General features: G+C 30.4%; 1 protein-coding gene across 2 annotated transcripts in view; it reads right to left on the bottom strand.

The window, feature by feature from the left end:
* The window catches only part of LOC143222542 (kin of IRRE-like protein 3), a 242,325-nt gene that overhangs the window by 107,780 nt on the left and 115,507 nt on the right, over positions 1 to 19,038 (bottom strand). For both annotated transcript variants that reach the window (XM_076449161.1, XM_076449162.1), the window contains exon 2: positions 1,988 to 2,169. In XM_076449161.1, the coding sequence (XP_076305276.1) occupies positions 1,988 to 2,169 (182 nt within the window). The remainder of the gene's footprint in view (positions 1 to 1,987; positions 2,170 to 19,038) is intronic.

The following is a 19,038-nucleotide window of genomic DNA, read 5'->3' as shown; positions in this document are numbered from 1 at the left end:
GGTTTGAAGAAAAATCTCACTTTAATGGGTTTTTCAAATACAATTTACTGAAATCGTTACACATTATTTCTAGACATAATGATATTACAAATCAATATCAGAAAACTGTAAAACTATTTATATTCTTGAATTCTATGCATTTTTTCTATTTTTTCACCAACATATTTTCACATTAATCATTAAAAATTACAATAACAATAAATGTTATTATAAGATAGTCTCTATAGCACGCATTATCAACTCTTATGCACTTGCAGAGTTTAAAGTAATATTTATTCGTATATATGTTGTTCATTCATGCTACTTATTATATTTCATGAATCACATAGTAGTTATTTTATGGCAATTGAAATTAAGTATATTTTGGAATTGTAATTTAATATTATCTACTTTTTTTTAAATGGAACTGTTTTTACATTTTAGTTTCTTGCTATACAAAATATAGTTGTGATCATAACAGCATACGTCGTTCCAAAATATAGATCACCATTGGGAAATAAAGACCTTTTATATATTTATTGTTATTCCTTTCAAAAATTCCCATGAGGGTGAAAAAATAGACAAACTTAATATAGGAGATAAGGATAATACAGGAAAAACATTATTCCTTGTTAGAATGAGCTAATATAATGACAGGCGTATACGATAAATTAAAAAAATTATCACCTTTAAGAGAGCAAAAAATGGAATAGAAACAAGTAACCTTACAATTTACACCCAAAACTCTATGAAAGACCTTTTTTCTTCTGAGATTGTATATACGGATCAGTGTAATCATTTGTCATTAATCTTTGGCGTAACACAAACTGTTTATTAAACATATTCCGAAAATTGTATTTGATAAAACTGGGAAATGACTTTAATTATCATGTAAGGTTTTATTAACTAACGTCTTAGAATTTTATATCAGACAAACCATAATAAACTATTTTAACAAATGCAACTTACGTAGTAACATTAAGTCAACTGAATATTGCTATAATAAGTGCAAATAAACATAAATTAAAATAAACATATATTATATTTGTTAATGCAGCGTCTTTTTCACTTAGTTTACTTTATTAAAGTTTTATTGTTTGTAAAGTGCTTATTGTTTTCCCAGATATTGCTATATAATAAAATACTATATTCATTTATACTTCTTAGTTTGAAAGTATAAGGATATGTCTATGCCAATACATGTATATGTCTACCGAGGATCATACAAGAAGCTAATAAGTTATATGTATAAGATGTGTATGAAGTTCAAAGGAATATTTTCACTCCAAAGATCGAAGGTTGAAGTAGATCATGATAATTAGCAATGAGGATGAGAAAACATAGAAAATAAAGTGCTCTTTAAAAAGGTAAAGAAGTTGATGGTCTACCTTAAGGTCCTGATGTCACTACATTTCTCATTAGTTGTTAAAGAATATCTTTATAGTCGAAAACCCAATGATACTAAATACAGTATGTACAACATAAACACAATGGTATCAATGGATAGATTTGATTTGATGATTTATATTATTTATCCGACAAAGTATAAACAAACTGAAATATCAAGTTTATTGCAAAATAACACTGACATTAATTTATAATCAGTTATTTTATTTAAAATATGCAAATCATAAGTTTTGTACACACAACTTTTCTTGTGTAGTTTTATTTCATCATTTTTCGTTGTCTGTTGATGAATGACATATCGGTGAATAGTACCATAGCCCTTATTAAAACACCGTTAGCAGTATAGGTATCAAGTTGATGAATTAAGAGATAGTGGTTATAGAAGTTTTTTGTTGTTTGCCTGTTGATCCTAATTAAAGCTATTTATTATTAATGTAGAATTTCAGTAGCCCTACTTAAAGAAGAAGCATTACAGAATTGTTTTAAATGTGGATATCTTTTTAAATATTTTACTATTGTAAATGACTTTTCATCAGGCGGCCTTAATATTAATAAACATTAAGTTTATTTGCAGAAACAAAGTGAAAGAATTTCATCTTACTGTTCGGTCACCAAGATGCCTGACACGGCATGGTAAGTAAGCTGTCTTTCCTGGCGTGGTAGTGATGTTTGTTGCTGTGCCACTATCAAAGTAAGGTTGAATATCACCATCGAGAACATTTCGTGTCAAAGATCTAGTCTTGTGAAAATGTCGAGTTCTAGGCGACTGTTGAACACCAGTACCTACATTATTAGCAAAGACAAATAATGTTCAGGAAAATAATGGTGGTTGCTAATGCCAAATAAAAATAATGTTAATAATTTTGTTAAAGTTTATATAGTATACATATTAAATACCTATTGAATAAAAACATGTACTATGAAATTTCTATTATGACTCATCAATTATTTTCTTGATGTAAACATATTAACAATTTCAAAACTTTACTAATTAACTCGTACTTTGACTTACGCTATTGTTTAAGCGCAAAAACAAATAAATCTAATAGCCCGAAGTAAACATTACTACTGAATAGAATGCAAAATCTAAGTCATCAAATAACAAAGCTTCGTGTTGTCAAGGGAATCAAGCTTTGTAAATGCATATGTACTGAAACTGTTTGAAACAGTAGCTCATATTAATAGTGGAGTAATAACATCCCAGCGAAACCTATAAACTAGAACTAACATTTGCCTAAAAAGTGAATATCATTAAGCCTTGTAATTACCGTACAACAAAGTTAGATTACGCTGGCAAACAACCTAACATCATGAGGAACAATGACTCTTGAATAAGCTTATGTAACTTACAAAGTACAGTGACCACGTTATTATGTTTGTTTACAAATTATAGCGAACGAAGCAAATTTACATTTACAGTTTTACACTTACAAATTTACAGTTATAGTTTTCAGTAACTGTAAACATTTAGTCATCAAAGTTTATTTTAGCCAAAAGAAAGCAAAAATCAATAGCTTTATTTGTTTTACAAAAAATAAGTAAGAAAAGATCTACATACAGAATGTACAAGTTTACCTGGCTTACAGGCGACATTATATAGTAATATATTATGCTGACTAACAAACTTTTAAGTGTAATGGTCATTAGTCTCAGAGATACACTTAGATATAACATCTAGAAGAGACGTTATGTGAGTTTGAACATACAGAACTCATTAAAAACACCGAGCAGTAAAATATTGTGTGAAATATTTTGAGAAATTGTTTAATACTTACAACCAAACCATCATTTATGCGACACATGGGCTAATAGAGTAAGTCAAAGGCACCTAAGATCCAGGCACATCTATCCCTAACTTACAGCTGCAAACCTGAGAAAAACCAATCTTCTATGCGACTACGCCTATACGAACAATGAACCGATTGTCACATTTATAAAGCCCACGCAAGTGAAAGTTGGGAGCATGTTTAGTAGCACACCACAACTCAACTCTTTGACCTTCTGAGCAATAATCACAGCTAAAGTCCACTCAAATTATCTTGATACGACGCCGTATAATTGAAAACAAATTGATTGCAAAATGCGTTAATTGTTTCATTAACAGATTCGAAATAATTGTGAATCAAAAGCCACTATTTAAAAGAACATTGTGGTATATAAGTGCTGGACATGTGCTTATGAAAAGTCACAAAACAATGATAAATATGATATCTGGAACTGCAGAAGTGTCATGTACCTTCCTCGAATAAAACGTGAGAATAAGAGCTGAATAAATCACACCGTGAAAGTTTGTCTTTTTATAACTAATTTAATCTGAATGTGTTCTATAAATAATCTTACAAAAACTTTTCGACACAGTTTTTGGAATTTAAAGATGGTTATCCTAATTATTTCGTCATATTGTTTTATCGTCTGCTGGAAATTATTTTCTACAATCAAGATGTTCACTACGTTAAAACAGTAAGCACAGAGAAGCAGGTCAAAATGAATAGGGACCCGGCGTGGCTAGGTGGTTATGGCGCTCTACTCGTAGTGTGAGGGTCACGAGTTCGAATGTGACTGTTATTATAACACTGGGAGTGTTATAATGCAACATCCAATCACGTTATTCGTTGGTAAAAGTGATATCCCAAGAGTTGGTGGTGGGCGGTGATGACGAGCTGCCTTCTATCTGGTTTTACACTGCTTAATTAGAGGCAGACGGTATTGACAATATAACATGTGTTTCAAATACACATTTACTTTTTATGCAACAGATGGCTCTGAAATATAATAAATCTGTTTGTTCTGATTAGTTGTCAAGATATAACACGCATGAACTAGAAGTTTACCTTAGTGAAAATATTTTCTAGATTTGACTTGATGTATTTAGAAAAATTATGACAAGTCTTAGCTGTCAATTTAACTGTAACCTTACAGAACATTAATAAATTTTGAAATTCTTTTCTTCGGTCTGCACCGAACTTTGGAGAAAAAATATTAAATAAAGTACGGAATCTTCTGTCTTTGATGTCGAATATTCAACGCATTATGTTATAAACGTATGCGGTATTTTAAATAAAGTAATTTAAAGTTATTGTATTTTGCGTTAATTAAATAAGTATGATAATATTCCTCTGAGGTGAAAAATGTTAATTTTGGTACCAAGTAACATGACAACAATTCATCCCAAATTTATTTTCTTTAATTTATTATAAATAATAAATTGCATAATATGTTTTTTAAACTCTCACGTAAAATTAAACAAAATAAAAAGTTATACAATGTATATTTACAATAGTATTTAGGTTTAGGAATCTATTCAGAGACAAAAAAATATAGTCTAGTGTCTCTGCAAGAAAATCACATAATAAGTAATAGCTGAAATGTTAAATTTAACCACTGGGCTTTAGGATAATGATAAGACATGACAGGGTATAGAAATATTGCATAATTATGTTTTTGTTTTCTGTACATGCTTATATCAAATCCTTATTTAGTTCAACATACACACTTACATCAGATTATATAGTGTACACATTTATTATACTTTACTTTCGAGATATAAACTTATGTCTAAAACATAATATGGTATAGCTCTAAATTAAGAAATATATTTCATGTTCTGATGTTTATTGATATGCAGATTTTGTAAATTTGTAAACCTATCGTGTGACCGTTCTTGTGTTTCTTCTTTTTATAAAAGGTAATTGTTTGTTGAATTGCCTTGAAGAATTTTCTTGTATAAATATTGTTTTTCCAAAATTCTAAATGAACCTGCTTTTTCAATTAATTTTTTTTTTTCAAAATCACTGCAATTGTTGTTATTATTCAGCGAAAACATTAATAACGGGAAGATTGACGTTTAAAAATAAAAAAATAAGTAACTTAATTCTTTATAGGCCTGAAGTCAGCACATGTTCTTGATTTCCAGTCTATTTATGGAAATAATTGGTCCGAAAGTTTTAAAGTTTGTGGCTAAAAATGGTTTTTCTATTATGCGGTTTTGTCTTTAAAAAGGTAGAGATAAAAAATGTTATACATTTAATTAAAATTGCTGAAAACTTAGTGACAGAATAAGATTAAAACTATATTGTGGATAACAAACTATAACTAAATATCAAATAATGTTGAATAAATATACGTAGTGTATTGATGAAAGAATTTCCCTGTTTCGTATTTTGTATTAAAACATTTTGGATAATAAGCAGAAACGTTTCTTTGTCTTTCAGTCAGATTTCAACCTTATAATATAAAAGTAAGATATTTCTAAAGTTTGCTTATTAGATGTTTCATGTAAGATAAATAATTAATTTTAATTAGAATTACGAAATTCTTAATTGACTAGACAGTAATATTGCTATAATTGCAGAAGTTTCGATTTTATATTTCTTACAGGACACAAACCCAACTAACTTACATAAGCCACGACATATAGTTTTGGGAAATATTATGAACCTTCGTTTTAAAACAAATGGAAAAAGATAGTTTGTAAATTATTTTAAGTATAATTACGCTGACATAGAAATAAGAGAGAGGAACCCAAGATCTTTATTCTTGTGTAAACAATCAATAAGTACTTTAAACTAATGTCATTTAAACTTACTACATCTGCCTTCAGTCAACAATTACTACATAGTTTAAGCCAGCCTATGAATTTAGAAAACTGACCAGAAAAGTAGGTTTGTAAATTGCTGTTGATATAGTAAAATTAATATTAAAATTTGAGCAACTGAATGTTGTTTTGCAATTATCAAGTGAAATAGAATACAGTATTTTGAATTGATTTAACCATACAAAGCTGCAATATTTTCAAATAATTACTGCTTATAAATTTATTGCTTAATTTTTATATGTACCCTTGCAAGAACTCGTTTTTTTATTATAAGTTAATAAGTAGCTAAATCATTCATAAAAGATGGTTTGGTTTTATTATAATGTAAGTTATTCTAATAGGCCTGGCATGGCCAAGCGCGTAAGGCGTGCGACTCGTAATCCGGGGTTCCCGCCCGCGTCGCGCCAAACATGCTCGCCCTCCCAGCTGTGGGGGCGTTATAATGTTACGGTCAATCCCACTATTCGTTGGTAAAAGAGTAGCCCAAGAGTTGGCGGTGGGTGGTGATGACTAGCTGCCTTCCCTCTAGTCTTACACTATTAAATTAGGGACGGCTCGGTGCAGTGGGCTAACAACCTATTCACTTAAATACCTGTTGAAGAATCCGCAAGCGATTGCGGCCCTATGTTCCTTGATGGAATTTAATAGTGATAACTAACTAACTAACTAACTAAGTTATTCTAATATATAAAATAATATATTAAATATATTTTGGTAATTTTCCGAAGTTTTTGTAAGTACGTTTTCAAGATTTTCTAGGACACATTAAATCAGAAAGAAAATTTAAATAGTTTTAATATTAAATAATAACCTTCAATTTTAATATGTATATATATATATATGTCTTAAAATAGTATTATTTTTAACTGAAAAATAATTGAATTTGAAAATTGGCAAGGTGTTATTAATGCTATGTACATACTTAGTGGATAAATTAATTTATGTTCTCATTCATAAGCTACATGTGTTAAAGTTTCACACATGTAATAGTTTCATTGATACTGTTACTTCTTTTCCTGGAGCATATGTTTTCAAGAATCGTTAAAGGTTATGTACAATCTGAAACTTAGTCTGGATTCTGTTTGCTTTGTTATAGGTTTGCCAGATACATTTTATACGATTAGTTTTAAAATATTCTATCTGATACAACCCTGTACATCTATAAATACATTTTTATCGGACCTGCTTCTGTACATACCACCAAAATCAAAGCAAATCAGTCATTTGCTGCTGACTCGATTAATTCTCGAATAATAGGGAAATGTCTATCCAGTTAATGGTTAAGCGTGGGTTTAAAATCTTATAATTTTACTTATCTAGACTCTCAAAATATATTATTTCCTGATACTTCTATAAGAGTGTTTCTAAAGTAGTCAGTTTAAGAGCAATTAATCAACCCTCAAAAACAAACTTTTATATCACACCCTCTTTGTGAACCTGAAGATGGCCTAAGAAGGTCGAAACGTTGTTCTGTTTGTGTTTTTCTTATAGCAAAGCCACATCGAACTATTTGCTGTGTCCACCAAAGGGAATCGAAACCCCTGATTTTACCGTTGTAAATCCGTAGACTTACTGTTGTCCCAGCGACGGGCATGTTGTTCTGTACTTTATCGTATTTACAATTTTAGTAACCATACCAGCCATCTTGAGAAACTAATGGGTCTCAATTTCACAATATTCTGTTTTATTTTATTGTCAGGTTCGACTTTGGTTTGGTTTTTCAATTTCGTGCAAAGCCACACGAGGGCAATCTGCGCTAGCCGTTTCTAATTTAGCAGTGAAAGACTAGAGGGAAGGTACCTAGTTATCACCACCCACCGCCAGCTCTTGGGCTACTCTTTTTCCAACGAATAGTGGGATTGACCGTCACATTATATACATTAGATGCACAAAGAATCTTTATATTATTTTAAATAACAGTGTCGTCACTCCTTCCTATGCATGTTTCAAACTTTAAATTAGGATTTGTCCTTGAAATCTATATTGGTGTCTTTAACTCGTATTGAATTGTAAAATAACTTGTGTCTTTTTCATATTTCTAGGAAAAATGACAGTAAAATACAAATTACGGATCAATACAATGTTTTTAAAGACTTTTTGTAACATCCGCTATTTTATTAAACACACACATTTGTGTGTGTATAAGAGGTTTACATAAGAACTAATCAATATGAGAATAGTCTGCATAAGAATACATATAAAAATAGCTAAATCACTGCAACAAAAATTAAAGTATTTGGAATCACTGTCATAGTTACTAGCCTATACATGAGTTTAATTATTAATTAATAATTATTTACTATTACTATACTTAGACACTAACTAGTCTTTTTGTATGACGTTGTGGCTGCCAACCTACTGTGTTTGATAGTTTCTAGGATTTCATCCTGGGATTTTTTAATGGATGTATGGTGGGATTACCCATAAGACTCGAGTATATTCCATTAGAACATGAATCAACTAATTATTTGAATGTTTTAATATAAGTATGTTATCAGCTGGATGTATGTAGAAGACTTTATATTTGTCTTCTACAAAAAATATATTTTTGTCCTTTTAAATTAATATACTATTATCGTAATATTATCTTGTTTTTTGTTCTTTTTTATCAGTTATTCTTGGGAAACCCATTGTTAAAGAGGGCTGTGTGCTTTTTCTGTCCTTTTGGCTTCTTCGGTATTACAAGTTTTGCTCATTCTTAAGTCTTCTATGTTTGCGTTGGTTGGAGAGGTTTGATTTTTCGTCGAGGTACTTAGCAGTACCTGTGGGATCACTTCATTTTACATTTCCATTGTAAATTATATGAAAGGATATTGCTTGTTCAAGTGGTTTCCTAATTATTGAATTTTGCATGTGTTGTGTGGCTGTATTATGAGAATGAAACCATCGTCAATACATCTCAGTCAAATTGTGAGGGGTAGAGCGACTGTTTAGAGGATGTTGATTTCGAAATCTTCTCTGTATGGAACGTCTGGAGACTTATAATTAGAAAAAGTGTAAAGCTTTGTACTTAATACCTAATAAATTAAGAATCCGTGTAGAGATTACTCACTACTGCTGATAGTTCGGTTCGGTTTCATTGTTGTTATTATTTATTTTCAAGTTGGAAGTAGGTTATATTCGTTAAAAGTTCAATAATTTTGAAGCTGCTGATGGTGTTTCAACGGTTGATACTTTATACAGTGAGAAGATTAACTACGTTACAGTTGATTATCATGTGTTTGTTTTTTATAGAACAATAATAAAATAGTTTTTTATAGATCGTGAATAATATATTGGTCTCTTAAATGTTAATAAAATTATATTTAATACTAGAACTAAGGAGGTCTCCTTGATGACGAGAAACCCACTTGAAACAAAAATGCATCTCAGAACGGCTGGTATAGGTATTGATAAGGAGAAACAATGTTTCCTCTTTCCTGGGTCATCTTCAGGTTAAGGTTGAAAAACGATGAACGAAAATAAGAAATCTTGGTTTCGGCTATTCGCCGATTTTAATTTGAGACTCTCTGGGTGGCTGAAAAGCAGCATATACACCAGATATAGAGTGACTATGCCAAGTAGTTCTTCATATCTAGCTTATAATGACCTGTAAAGAAGAAAAGCTAGATGTCTTTTGTAGCGCTTTAACACGTGAGTCCGTGCTATCCCCTACATAGAGTGTTAGCGCACTCTCAGTAACATAACCTGTACAAGTATTCTTGATACCAACATTATCGGATCATTATCAGGTTTTATTAGTCCCTCCAGGATAATAATGGAGAAAAGTGCCATAAACGTTTGTTATTATAGCTTTATAAATTTGGTTTGTTTGATGTTATAATTTATTCAATAGTTCCGATTTATATATATGCCTTTACTAAGTAATTATTTTCAGGCTTATTAAAATAACTTCCCCATCTTATCCCAAACTTATATGAAAAAACAAAATTTAGGTATTTGGCAGTATACAAAGAAATACTTCCAACGAGAATTTTCAGAATTCGCTATTATGTTAGTGTAATTTAACGCCTTCTGCCATTTTCGCTGGCGAATAAAATTACGTAAAGGAAAAGAAACATCTGTGTTGTTGACATTTCTTTACAAAAACAATTACATAAATGGCACAACTTCTAAACTTCGTGTCCAGATGAATGTGATGGATTGCTTTCACGTTCTTTTTATAAACAATTTAGAATAATCTCATAAATTTTTTCACAACGTTTTGTTTAGCCTAGAATACCCGTTACAAAAATAATTATAAACCAGTATTAAAGGTGTTTATAATAAATATTTCAAAGACAGATGCATTTAAGATATACTGAAAACCATTAACACAAAAGCTTGTTATAAAATATTTTCTTTATGTAAATACCAAGCAAATCAAATAAGTAATTCAATATAAAATGATATTTGTCAAAATATTCAAAATCAGTAGTTTTTGTTATTCTCTAATCTGTTTTTGAAGTTTGCGTAAAACTATACCAGCCTTATCTGCGCTCGCCATCCTTAATTTAACAGTGTAAACCTAGAGAGAAGGCAAATAGTCATCAACACCCATCGCCAACTCTTAGGCTACTCTTTTACCAACGAATAGTGGAATTAGCCGTTCATTACAACGCCCCACGGCTGAAAGGGCGAACATGTTTGGTGTGACGGATATTCGAACTTGCGACCCTCAGATTATGAGTCGAGTGACTTAACTACCTGTCCATGCTGGGCCTTGAAGGAGGTTGAAATGCATACTAAGTATAACACACAGACGATTTTTTTCCGTGGAGTTACTCTGGTAAAAACACGTGGTAAGCATAGGGTGGTGTAGGAAGTGAAACTAAGATCCAGTTTTACACGTTTCTTGTTAGTGGCTGGCATATATAAAATCAGTTTGGTATTTTAAAAATTAATGGTGAATATTGTTCCTTAGACAAAAATAAAAAATAATCTAGTAAAACATGGAGTATCTCTTATTCTATAAATCATAGGATAGGTTAGGTAACTGGTAATTAAAAACGTCTAGAAGTACTAAAAGTGTTATATGTGATAAATATGGTTAGTATACAAAATAGTGGAACCAAATTTACGAAACACTCGCTTAACCATATTACATTGTCAAAAGAACTTGTTTCATAAAAAATATGTGTTACGTTATATTGAATGTAAGTCTGGTGTTTGTGTGGCTACAAACTCAGATTAAAAATATCACAATAAATTTAAATTTGCAAACCGCCCCTCTTTAGTGTTGTTAGAAAACATACAAAATGTATGTATTAAATCGCTACCTCAGCTGTGTTGTAGCTCGCCAAATTTTGTGTAATTGTGAAATCATATGTAATTTGTAAAACAACATTTTCAAAGTGTTTGCTGTGTTTGTGTTGTATCAAAAACAGTATAATTGAAATATATTTTATTTTACTTCTTAATATGTTGCTACATCTAAAAAAATGTGCATGTGGCGGATATCATACGAATAACCAATATTTACAGGCCGACACACTAGCATTTCCTACCTGTTTACTTGAAATCCAGTAGATCAAAAATTGTTATACCAAAATAAAATGACTCATTTTGGAATATACTAGAATCGTAAAAACGTTTATTGCTCAATATTGTATCGTAAAGGCTACGTAGCAACACTATTTTATTCACTTTTGTTTTAAAGTAACATCGATAAGCTTTTAAGAAATATACACATTTGAAATAATTTAGTTTAAAAAGTTCAGTCTTGAAGGTTAAATATCCTCAAGAGGTTTTCACTAAGTTACTTTGATGTTATACTGTTGTTCTTATGATTTCTACCAAACTATCTAAAGTTCTATAGTTATTATTTGTTTTATGATTCTACCACAAATGCGCTAGATCCTTTTACTCCGCCGTTTTAGAAAAAAATAGAATATTAATTTTCAACTCGAATTGTATAAATCTCAAATATTTTACTTAAAAACTGTTTTTTGCTACTAAAAACTCAGCTACGAAGTGCACCTTATTTCCAATGAATATATTTGATGAGAATCAAGGCATATGGAGTAATAGAAAATTGCTCAAACTCATAATTATTTATTTAGATATCATCAACTACAATTTGATCTGCTATAATAGACCATTACTTTTTAATTAATTAAAGTTCATAAAATAAGACCAGTCTATTAATAATATACTCCCAATTTACAAAATAAATAACCTTATTATCACATTCGTCATACAAATGCCGAGCAAAAAGTGATCAGCCCCAAATAATTAGTATAAAGTTGAATGAACCATATACATTCAATACTTAATACACAGTCGAAGAAACCAGATACATTCAATACTTAATACATAGTTGAAGGAACCATATACATTGAATGCTTAATACGCAGTTAAAGAAACCAGGTGTATTAGATACTTAATACACAGCTGAAAAAAACAGGTACATTAGATACTTAACATAAAGCTGAAAAAACCAGATGCATTAATCACTTAATATAAAATTAAAGAAACTAGGTGCATCAGATACTTAACATAATGATAAAGAAACCTGGTACATTATATATTTAATGCACAGCTTAATAAATTAGATACATTAATTACTAAAAGATAAAACTGAAGGAACAGATATATGAAGTACTTAATATATATCTGAAGAAACCAGATAAATTTGTATGTTATAACTTTACATTTTGGGTTTATATTACAACAAAAGAACTTTCAATTTCAGATATTAACGTAAAACTACATTTTATCGTATAGTACCTCCTTTCAGATTTTGATACAAGTAATAAGTTTCTGGGATCTTTAGTTTGTTTACCATAAATTCGTTGAAATTCACGGTTATAATCTTTCCAAGGATGTGTTATTGGGACTCATAATGGTTTTCATATTACTAAAATCAGTAATAGATCTTTTCTGTTTTACTAAGTTTCTGATATTTGTATTTTGGCTGTTATTATTCTTCAAACAGCAATGTTTGTGTTTATTTTCCAGGTCTAAGGAAAGAGTCAGTTTTAAGTCTGAACATATAACTACCTTCAAACCCTAAACTAGCTTTGATGGAAACATTTTTACAGCTAATATGATTTTCCCACAATCTTGAAGTACTTGTAAGATATGAAATGCTCACTTTAAGGCCTATATTTAGTTTTACTGGTGAATGAAATTCAACAATTTCATAAACGTAAAAAACTTGTGATATCTTTGTTAATTGTAACTTCCATATCGGAGTACCTTTTTTCTTTCTTTCTTCTGCAGAATTGTTATAAATGATCTGATTATATTTAATCCTGGATATCAAAGCTCAAAATTATGGATACAATAGTGGAATCTAGTTGAAAACACAGCTAGTGGTTCTGTACTCAAACCGAAATCTAACATAATTACTGAGTATTTTAGCTCAACATTTATGATCTCCATGAAAACGAGATTTGAAACATTAATAACTAATGAACGTGTTGCATGTCGTGATAAATGGCTGATTTTTAAGAATAATAATTAAACATGTCTTTGTTCAAAAATTTATAAATTCACGATTTTATTAGAGTTCATTTTCTTTCCTTACTTTGTAAACTTAGTTTCTTTATAGTTAAACAGTTTAGTATATAATAGCATATTAATTGAATAATACCCTCTTAAACGTTGTATAAAGTACAAGATAGCATGCAAACATGTTTCATTTTAACGTTCGTTCTGACATCATAAGCACAAGAATATGTTAAAAGTTTACATTTTAAAAGAAAATACTTTTCCGGAAAATTCCATACAGAATGAGAAAGGCCCACTATTAAAAACAAATATGTGTTTACATGTATAACTAGTGCAAACGCAAGTACCGAAGAATTGTTTACACATGAGAGCGAACAGGTGTGTTACATTAATGATAGAAACTAGGTACTCTTTGAAGTCCCCATACCTAAAGAAATTATCTTGCTGTTATCTAAAGAATACTATTTATGTTCGTTCTCCGAAAGTCCATTTCTGTGGAGTTTACACCGCGAAACAAAGTGAACAATGAATGATTCAGTAGCAACACAGCTATTGTAAACGTTTCTTTCTGAAAGTAAATTTCAGTACAATTTTTAAAAGGAAGCTTTTAAAACTTAGAATGTATGAGAAATTACCAAGAATATATTGTATATAAACTTAACGGAGCACGTAGAATAATGTTATGTGATATATTTATATATTACTTTATCTAATAAGCTAAACTATCTTCAGTTCATTGGCTATTAACTCTTGAATTTTAAACTTAAAATTAAATCTATGAATAACCTAACTTTATTTTAGTTTCATCGACTCATGCAATAAAATATAAAATAACACTTTACGTTCTTTACAGTTTTCATGTGCGCTTAGAAAATATTAATTCTGTCAAATATTCTGACAAACAAAAGCAATATGTGAATATGTATAAGAAATAATCTATCAAGTGTTACAACTAAACATAAAGTATTTTCTTATGCAGAATCATATAATGCAGGCCTAAGTTTGGAAAAATCGAGAAAGATACACAATTAAAACTAATGTTTTTTATGATGCATCTTCGAATATTAACGTTAAAAATATGTATATATATATATTTCTAAATATAATCCTCTGCGAGTACGTCACATCTTTATACGTTAAGTTTATAAACAGTATTCCACGTAAGTTTAGCTACTAAAAACGGCACATCATTCAAATACTTTATTAATTAATTTTTCCTGTAATTACTGAAAATATCTAAGCAATGAGGTATTATTTTATATGCATGATATAATGCAAGCGTTTTTAAAGATACAATTACTTAATTACAAATAGTTGCGGTAAATTATCTGTAGAAATACTGGAAACGTGATATAATTATGTAGGTTCAGAGGCATCATACTTAGGCATCGATAAAGAATTGATGCTGCTGAGTAAACATGTCTTTGTAATACACTCAAAGGAAGTTAAATATCTGTAGAAATCACAAATATTTTTGAGACAAAACTTTATACAAAATAAACCAAACGTAACGTTTAATGACACTCAACTCTTTTTAGTACAAACATGTTATCGTAATATTTTATATTATTCAAGTATTTTAATATTGATAAATGCAAAAAAATGCAAAGCTAGCGAGTACTACTGAGCAAAAATATTCATATAAACAGTTTGTTTCATAAGGGATTTTATGTTAAACGTACTCGAATCTACGTACTTCTCATATTCGATTCAAGTTTAACATAATAGGATGTAGCGTTTTTAATCAGACTGATATCGCTAAGGTGTATGTTAAATAGATTTTAATTTTAATTTCGCGCAAAGCTACATGAGGGCTACCTGCTCTAGCTGTATCTAATTTAGCAGTGTAAGACTAGAGGGAAGGGAGCTGGTCATTACCACCGACCGCCAACTCTTAGGCTACTTTTTTACCTAAGAATAGTGGGATTGACAAACACATTATAACACCCCTACGGCTGAAAATGCGAATGTGGTTAGTGTAACGGGGATTCGAGCCCGCGATCTCATTTTAAGAGTCGAGTGCCTTAACAACCTGGACATGAGGGGTCTTTAAAATAAAACACAGATTGTTTGGAAACGAGTTTTTCAAGTTTCCACAATATTCTTAATCTGCCCTGTCTTTGTCTGAAAGAAATTTTCTATTCCTGTTACTACCATAACGATATAATTTATCTCACTAAATTATTTATCACAACAGTTCAACTAGACTGTTTGTTAATAATGATTCAGGGAATAAGTTCATTCATATTTCCTCTAAATTAACCCAGGTGGCGCACAGAAACTTGTTTGTTTGTTTCGTAAGCTGTTAGCAAATAATTTATCTAATGATCAAGTCTTTATATGCTTCATATAACCATGTTTCTCAAATTAATTTAATTTAAACATGATAAAATAAAAGCTGGATGATTTTATTTGTTGCGTTTAGTCTTTGATGTACTCATCCCATATTTTTCAGCCTTGTTTTATAAATATTCTACTTTTGTGACAACAATTATGAGGTAAGAACATATGTTGGTTATCACTTGTGACCCATTCTGTTAAAACAACTTTTTTAAATAAAAACGGTAGTAATACTACACTAATACCGTTTCGTTCTGTTACCACTGCGTGAAGTATATATATAAGTAGGGGCAGGGGAAGGTAAAACATTCACTCACAATCTTTCACACATAGTGAACAGAACTGCTCAATTTTTGTTGTTTGTGGACGTTATCGTGTCCACCTTGTTTGTGTGATACGCATTATAGAATTGCGTGAGACTACCAGAGGTTAAAGTAATTGGACGCGGGCAATCGTTAATAATCTCTCTGTCCAAACAACGTTTTTACTAGTTCACCGATTTCTCCTTTTTGACACTGTTTTCCCTTCATTTTTAGCGTACATAAAAAACTCGTATAAAACATCGTTTTTTGCGTGATATGGTGTATATATTTCACCCGAAAGTTAACAAATACATTTAGTTTTTTCTGCCAAAAAGTAGTGTATGCGTGAGAATCATAACTCAAAACTTTTAAGTCTTTCATTTTTAAACAAGAACACTAATTACATATTTTCCTCTTTATTTGGATAACTTGACATAATCAAAATTGAATCCACGTTAAGTTAAACGAATAAGGTTTAGCTTTATAGCATATACCTACATTTTGACAGAGGTAACAAAACAGTAGGTTTCATCTGGTTGGTGTTTTGTTTTCCTCGTTTCTGTACTTATCAGATACAACCATATGTATCCCTAATATCAGCTTAGTTTTATTCAATTTTATAAAAAAGTGCTATTATTAACATATTATAGTTCATGCTGTTTTATAATATTCTCACCGCATAAATATTTCCTTTACGTCTCGTGTCTCTTTTCAAATCGGTAGAGACAGTTACATGTGTTCGCAAACATTAGTTCAAAAAACTGATATATTTTTTTTTTACCTGGCATGGGATTTATAGACCGGATATACTGTTTTTACAACGTAAATCTCCCTTAACATTTGCCACATTTTAGAACAGAGAGGGTTAAAATGATTATATACCATTCTTTCTAAGCGAAAATACGATAATATGTTCTCAAATCAGAATACATTACCCAATTTTATTTTAATATCATGTTATTACTATAACTGTTGAAAGTGTGTTATTAGTACTCTTATAAGACTTAATTCTCGAACGCATATATATATGTATACACACACACATATATATATATACATGTCTAATATTAACTTATATAATTTTTATACTATACATTTCGATAATGTTTTAAGTTTTACTAACTTACACAAAGTGTTAATAGTTATCAAATGTTGATACGTTTCTGATACTATCCATGATTTGTTAAATTTAATTACATACACTGTGTTCAAAGCGAATGAATGCAACACGAATAGATTTGCCACGTCAATGGCTATTCATATTTGAAAGTTTTCACACTTTATAATCAAAGTTTTCCACATTGAGGTATCGTTAAAGGCAGCACGGAAATGTTTATGTACAAAATAGGCTATACTTCATACAAAATTAGAGAATTTCATATGTATATACAAATTTTATAAGCAGAAAATGAGAAAAAAATATTTATTGCATTCTGTAGATGAAGACAACGTCTTGCATTCTTTAATATTTTATGGAATTTAAAATTAGATTAAATGAAATGAATTTACTGTTGTTTATTTACTTTTAAGCACAAAGTTACACAATGGACTAGTTGTGTTCTAAGTACAATTGTATCGAAATTCTTTTTGTTTAACGTTATAAGTCCTGAGACTTACCACTGAACTTTTGGAAGACAGGGGCAAATTAATTTAATAAGTGGGATTATCGAGGCATGTTTCAAAACTAATAACAATTAAGTGATCACTGTGATTCAGTCGTCTCGGAGTTAGGCATAATTTACTACATAAAACTAATTATATGATATTAAATAGCAAACACATTTTCTGAAAATAAAGCAACATGTGCTTGCAAAAAACCAAAACAACTTATTTCTTGTCAAAGTTCCTAAAGAAGATAATAATACTTGTTTTAACTCAGTTACTAAAGGCATATTTTAATCGATGTTATTTATGTACATATGTATATACGCAGGTTTACGACGCTAAAAAATTGGTTTCGATACTCGTGGTAGGCAGAATACAGATAGTCTGTTATGTAGCTTTGTGCTTAACAACAACCAAAGCAGCACATTATATCTCGCTTTCCTAATTTCTACTTCTGATTTTATATACATTACTGTTCTTTATTTCTTATGTGAGATTGGCAAAATGAAAATTAAGACTGATAGACAGTGTATCCCCACCGCCATGTGGGTTCTATTTTCAGTTACCTCCAAAACCTAGGATACATTTTATAATCCCACATATTTTCAGTTGATGCAGCGTTTCTGTTTCGGCTTGTTTTTGAGTTAACATAACAAATTATGTAATCAGTCAGAGGTTTGGATTTGCTGTTTTTAACGCAGTCATTCCTTATGATTTTACTTATTTTACTATTTAACTTTATTAAAATGGAATTATTTTCACTAATATATACATATATATTATTTTAAAAGTATCCATTATTTATAAAACAATTCTAAACACATGTTACGTTCTATGCTATGATGCTTATAGAAGTATCAAGCGAATATTTAATTTTGAAAAACAAAAACTGTTGCATTGTTTCTTCAGGAATATATTGTTTCAAGTTTCATTTCATGTGAAAGACAAATATCTTTTACATTCAGGAAACTTATTATCAACATTCCTTTGGTGATTAGTCTTGAAATGCAGTGAAACAGGCTTGTCCAACATTCTTCGAGTGCAGGGTTGTTGTTGTTGTTGTATTTGAATTTCGCACAAAGTTACTCGAGGACTATCTGTGCTAGCCGTCCCTAATTTAGCAGTGTAAGATTAGAGAGAAGGCCGCTAGTCATCACCACCACCCACCGCCAACTCTTGGGCTACTCTTTTACCAACGAATAGTAGGATTGACCGTCACATTATAGTGTCCCCACGGCTAAAAGGGCGAGACGGGGATGAGAACCCGCGACCTTCAGATGACGAGTCGCACGCCTTAACACGCTTGACCATGCCGGGCCTTCGAGTGCAGCGAATGAAAATGCTAGTGTAGATGAAATATTTCATATCACTCTGATA

Source organism: Tachypleus tridentatus, chromosome 8 (assembly GCF_004210375.1).
Source record: "Tachypleus tridentatus isolate NWPU-2018 chromosome 8, ASM421037v1, whole genome shotgun sequence".
NCBI lineage: Eukaryota > Metazoa > Arthropoda > Merostomata > Xiphosura > Limulidae > Tachypleus > Tachypleus tridentatus.
This window is presented reverse-complemented; position numbering and strand designations above follow the sequence as displayed.